Source organism: Merops nubicus, unplaced genomic scaffold (assembly GCF_000691845.1).
Source record: "Merops nubicus isolate BGI_N331 unplaced genomic scaffold, ASM69184v1 scaffold30889, whole genome shotgun sequence".
In the NCBI taxonomy this organism is placed as follows: Eukaryota; Metazoa; Chordata; class Aves; order Coraciiformes; family Meropidae; genus Merops; species Merops nubicus.
The window spans coordinates 1-6,242 of NW_008632131.1; the positions used below are offsets into that span (position 1 = coordinate 1).

Here is a 6,242-nt window from a genome sequence, read left to right on the forward strand (position 1 = left end):
GATCCCGCTCCTCGTGTAGGCGTTCCCCGCTGTTACGGACAGCCCCCTGCCGTGGGGCAGCCCGGTGGAGAGGCGGACCGCCTCCGGATCAGTGAGCTGCCACCCCCCAGGGAAAAGACGGACCCGGTGCTGTGCGGGTACCCCCGGTATGGAGGCAGACCCCTCCCTCTGAGTAGGTGGTACCCCCGGTGTAGTGACAGACACCCAGTATAAGTACCCCTCAGTACAGAGACAGACACCCTGTGTAGGTACCCCCAATATAAAGACAGCTCCCACCCATATAGGTAACCACAGTGTGAGGATCCACACACGCTCCACACACTATTTAGCTGGTACCCCCCCCATATAGAAACAGACCTGTCCCTTTTCTGTAGGTGCCCCCAGACAGACCTCATAGAAGGACTGCCACAACCACTCGGGCTCCTTTTATAGACCACAGTCAGTGCAGGGCTGGGCTGTGGGAGGAGGTGATGGGCTGTGGTTTGTGCCGCGTTTCCTAATAGTCCCATGTAGATTTTAGGCTTCTCAACCCCGCCCGGGAGGCTCTCCATGATGGCTTTCATCCTCAACGCACTCACTTGGTAAGTGGCGAGCTGGAGCACTTGTGTGCTGTTCTTTTTTCACATTAATCTTGAAGAGAACCCGCTGTGATGTCCTCTCTCAGAACTTCTTCTGAGAGCCATAGGCCTGGCTGAGTGCAGTTGGGAACTGCTGACTCCTGACTTTATGGAGCCTGGATAAGTCATTTCACTTCACTGCTTCAGTTTCCTTAGCTGGGAATGAGATTTGCTTCTGTGAGACACTTTACTGAAAATTAGAATTAATGGATCTTAGCAAACACTGATCTGTAAACAAGAATGTGTTTTGCCCCTGCCACTGGGCAAAGATTACTGGGAGAGATAGTTTAAAAATCCCTGCACTAAAAGCTCACTTCCTTGCCATCGTATAATTAAAAAGCTGTGAGTGTTTAAGTCATGCTGCAGCAGCTGGGAGAGAGATCAGAAACACCCTATCCTTAAAACTTTTAAGAATTTTTAAACCAGCTAAACAATCAGCTGGCAGCTCTTGCCATATCCCCTTCTCCAAAGGCACGCTGCAGTTTGTTTATTAATCTCTTTGCCTTGCAGCGCCCTGGGTCTGCTCTACTTCATCCGCCGAGGAAAGCAGTGCCTGGACTTCACGGTCACCGTCCACTTCTTCCACCTCCTGGGCTGCTGGGTCTATAACTCGCGCTTCCCCTCGGCGCTGACGTGGTGGCTGGTGCACATCGTGTGCACGGCGCTGATGGCCGCCATCGGCGAGTACCTCTGCATGAGGATAGAACTCAGGGAAATACCCCTCAATTCCGCCCCCAAATCCAGCGTTTAGACCCGCCCTGGCAGCGCCGCGCCGCGCCGGCGGCTCCTGCCCGAGGATCGTCCCTGGAGAAGCACAGCAGGTCTGTTCAGACTTTTTGGTTTTCTTTCGGACCTCGGTGACTGCATGAGTGTGAGCATCTCCTGCAGCAGCAGCCAGCCGTGGAAGAGGAGCAGGTCTTTGTTAACACAAAACATTAAATATGACTTTATGGCGAGAGAGCTCTTAAACTCTTCCCTCATGAGACTGTGAAAAGCCAGGTGGAGAAACTTGGCACGTGAGGAGCATCTGGAATTTAACAGATGTGGGAGTGCCCTGGATGGGTATCGTGATGGTCAGCTCTTGTGGGAGCTGCTGCAGTGAGCAGTGGACTGGGAGCTGCTGCTTCAAGTCCTTAACTTGTTTGGGCTTTGACTGGGGGGAAAAAAAGTTAAGGAAGTGAATGGTTAGGGAGAAAGGAAATAGTTGTACTTACCTGAATCACCAGCTGAGACACTAAGTAACCTATAATGTTAGGTGGGTTTGTTTGCTGTTCCCATGTTTAATACGTTGAGATGTCAGACAGCGGTTTGCTGAAGAAATCTTTTATAATAATAAAAATGTTATGTTGCTGTGAGTGTGTTACAGTTGTCCTGGGAAGCTGAGGGCTTTGAGAAACACCCCCAGTGTCTGTGTCAGGGCAAAAGAAGGACACGGCCAGAGAACAAGTGGCTCTACAATGCCTGCTGCCTAGGGCACATAAAACTTCCTACAATAAACATTTCATACCTCTGCTCTGAAACGAAGGTGCCGGTGAGTGCTGCCTGGGGAGGTCGGCCAGCACGATCCTGGCTTCAGGAGGAACATCAGTGCTGGATCTCCACGGGCTCTGAGGCTGGACCTGTCCTGGGGAGGGCTGCAGAGGTGTCCTGGAGCCACGCTGCTCCTCCCACTGGTCTGGGTCTGCCTGCAGGCTCCAGAAGTCTAGTGACAGGCCTGGTCTGGTCAAGGGGATGTTGAGTAAGAGAGAGACTGTTGCTGGCTTCTCAAAACAACAGTGTGCCTTTATTCAGAGGTGCTTAAATAACCATTGGCTGCAGGCAGGCAGGACAGCACCTCACTGCTGAGGGGGCAGAGCCGGGCTGTTCCTCCAGGCCCACAGCCCAGGCAGCCCCACATCCTGCCTGCTTTCCGTGGTGGGACAGCCAGCTCATGAGAGCCCAAGTGAGGGCAAAGCCAGCTCTACAAACCAGCTTTTTCTCCTGCACAGCCTCTTGTTGCAGCAGCTTTCTGTGCTGATATTAGTAAGCGTTCATTGGCGTAAGTTATTTGCCAGTTCAGCTTGTTGAAAAGCAGTGGGATGATCTGAAGTGCAGTAGGTGATAAACTCTCTGAAGCTGCCAGTTTGAGTATTGTTACTGGGGGAGCTTATTTCAATTCCTGCTCTCATATTCAGATATTACAAATTGAGCAGGGTTCTGGGCTGAAGTGTTAAATACTTGGCAGGGCTGCTGCAGAGGAGGGTTGCCAGCTGTGTTTTTTTAGACAGAACTTCTTCTATCCTGAGGTTTCTCCAGGAGCTCTTCCTGACCAACCCCGCTTGCAGCACTGCTGTGGAACAGCAACAGGCTTTCCCAGGAAACAGCTGACACCAGTTTTTTTTCTGGGCAGGAGCCAGTGTTTGCTGGAGGGCCACCCAGCGGTCACTTCCTAGGGCTTCTTCTGCAACTCCACTGTGGAGCCAGCAAAAAAGTTCATCCCCTCTCAAAATCCACTTGTTCCTGATGTCTAAGGATACTTGCCTCTCTCCCAGTCACCTTCAGACTAAGTATAAACTGGTCTTCCAGTAGGTACCAGCATCTCCTTCAGAAAGAGCAGCGAGCAGCAACCAGCGGGCTCTACCTCAGGCTGCCCAGCACTGGATTGGTGTCAGTCGGGTTTTCAGCCTCTTCCAGGTTCATTTTGTCCCTTCCTGCTTTTTGTTGCTGAAAAAGAACATCCCATTCCTGCAGGGGGAAAGTTTGCAGGTTTATAATTCAAGGCTTAACACTGCACCAAAGTGTGGTGTGAGCTCCTAGAAGTTCCTACAGTGAATATGAGAGAGAATATGAATATTAGGAACCCCTGAAACTCCTCACTCCCATACCATAAGACCAAATTTTCACTCACATGCTTTCAGCTGGATTGAGAAGCAACTCTGGCTTTAAAAAACTCTGCTGGTCCATACCAGAATGGTGGCAGATGGTCTTCTTTTCTTAATGAATCTTTGGTTTTTTTGTGTGCAGTGGAGTTAAAGGATTTGCTTCCAGGGAAGATACACCTCAACACCTGCTCTTCTTGGAGGTGTTGGTACTGTCAGCTGGCCTCTTCCATCCGTGGTTTTGCAAAAAGAAATCTTCTTGGAGATCTCTCCTGAGACTTTTATATTCCCCTTGCCCGAAGATGTTTAAAAGCAGAGAATTTTAACAGAGAGGAAGATGCCAAATCCAAAGAGAAGCTAATGGTTGTGGGACTTGGGGGATTATGCTTAAGTTGTTTTCCTAAAGGTGTTAAACATTTATTCTAAACAAAGAGCAGGTACAGGATTTGGATCCAGAAGCTCCATAGAATCACAGACTGGTTTAGGTGGGAAGGGATCTTTCAAGGTCATCCAGTCCAATTCTCCTGCACTGGCCAGGGACATCTGCAGCTAGAGCAGGTTGCTCAGAGCCTCATCCAACCCGACCTGGAATGTTTCCAGGGATGGGGCAGCGACCACCTCTCTGGGCAACCTGGGTCCAGGCCTCATCACCCTCAGTGTAAAAAATTTCTTCCTTCTATCTAGTCTAAATCTCCCTCTTTTCGTTTAAAACTATCCCCCCTTGTCCCGTTGCAGCTCCAGCCTTGGTTGTACACAACACCCACCTGTGTCAGCTTTCCTCAGCTACAAACCACAGGCAGGAGATAACAGGGAGGGGCGAACAGCACCAGACAGCACACACTGCTGTGGGAGCAGAGTAAGAATGACAAACCAGAGCAGCTGAGTGGTTCTGCACTCCAGGTTCCACAGTGCTCTGCTTTAGCCTTTCCTACTCCAGGTTCCACAGTGCTCTGCTTTAGCCTTTCCTCACTACTTGAATCTTAAGGTTTTGTGGCCGAGATGCTGCGTACAGGAGTAGCTGCTCCGTTGTCTGTAGAAAGCCAAGGTGCCTGGCACTGAAGTGCTGTCTGAATGCCAGCTGCTCCTCACTGACTTATTTCTTGGAAGCTGCCTCAATTTATTCATTCCCTCCTGCTGTGGCTGGTGCAGAGTATTAAGTGTTAAGGAGGGTAGGAGGAAGAACATGTGCGTGCCAAAGGAGAGCAGCTTTTAGCATTAAAAAAAACAACACTGCTGCTGGTAAAAACAATCCATTGCTGTACAAGAAGGTTGCCCATGTGCCTGTAATGCATCCAGTGAGATCTCTGGGGCTACTGGGGCACCAGCTCTCCTGGTCACACTGAAAAGCACATTTTCAGGTTTGGGGACACTGTTTCAGAACTTCCTGATCCATTTACAGCTGGTGGCACTACTGCAGTGCCCACTCCCACGGCAGCAGCCCCACTTCAATGTTTCTCAGGAGCAGGAGGAGCCATGAGCTTCCCCAGGGCTGTCCCTTGCTGCTAGCAGCTGCCTGCCCCTACTGAAGACAACACAGGTACCCTGGGAGCCAGCAATGTGTGGAAACAGCCAACGTGGTGCATGACACACCAAGGCAAGTCAGCCTGAAATATCCTGCTGGTTCTAGCTCCTCTGGCCCCGTGTAGCCAGGCAGGGCTCAGAGCTTCATCAGCATTGCTGAAACACCAAACTGCCCAATAACATCGTGGCATTTTTCTCTCACACCCAACAGTCCTCTCAGTTCAAATTTGCAAGCACCTCTCGGTTCAAATACTTTCATGCTGGTACCAAAGCTGCAAAACTAACGGTGCTCCGAGCCACAAAGGAGGCAGGAGGAGACTGTGCTGTTGAACAGGAGGCAAGAGAAACATCTTCTACCATGCTGTAGGCTCTACAACAAACTTTAATACTCTGGAATTACACCACTGCCACCTACAGTGCTGCTTACAGGTACCTTTGGAGAAAGCTTTAAAGCAAGAGTTGCTATAAATCTTTTTTTGTCACTTCCTCTTCCCCCAACTATTTTTGCCCTCTATTTCCTTAGAAAAGGGATTTACACATAGCACAGGAGTTACTCAGGAATCCAGAGGTGTGCAAGAGAAGAGGTCATGCATCTGTGATTATTCTTCAGGAGAGGTTTCACCATGTCCTCAGAGAGAAAAGGCTGGTACAGGGCAGTAAGGTCTCCTTCCTGCCCTTGACAGGACATACACCATCCCCTCCACCACACCAATCAGTGCCCACCTTGTTTTCAGTGCCCAAATCAAATACCTGGTAGAGTTGATCTAGTGGAATGAGTCAGCAAAGTAAATAGGTTTCCTTCCAGTAGCCATGGAAGAGTGCAAAAGAAGCCAGAGTTCACGACCAGTTTATAATGTTCCGCCCAATCCTCTGTCCCATATCTACAAGTTGCCAAACTCTGCAGTCAGCCAGATCCGTGCTTATGCCTTGAGGCAGAAGGGGATGGGTGTTATCCCAAATTACAGAGAAAGAGCAAAGCCTGGGAGATGGTGCAGAGCTCTTCTACATCTCACAGGTGCAGGACAGAGCCAAGCATTCGCTGAGCTCCACACAGGGTATTCCTTAAAGATTTGGCAAAATGATCAGAAAGGTGCCATGATGTGCTGCCACCGCCTTTGTTGTGGTACTTACAGAGCTGCAGTTCGTAAGTTCAGCCAAGTGATGATGAGGGGGACGCTGAGGATGGAAACGTTGGGAATGGGGATCCTGGCAAAGCTTTGGAGCATGCTGGGGCAGCAGAGGTCAA

At 50.1% G+C, this 6,242-nt stretch overlaps 1 protein-coding gene across 1 annotated transcript; it reads left to right on the forward strand.

Moving 5' to 3' along the window:
• Positions 1-513: 513 nt before the first annotated feature.
• Positions 514-1,368, forward strand: SYS1 (Sys1 golgi trafficking protein; the record flags this gene model as incomplete). Its single annotated transcript, XM_008947852.1, has 2 exons — positions 514-581; positions 1,128-1,368. Coding segments are annotated over 2 exons (309 nt in total), but the record flags the coding sequence as incomplete, so codon positions are not given.
• Between the last annotated feature and the right edge of the window lie 4,874 nt (positions 1,369-6,242).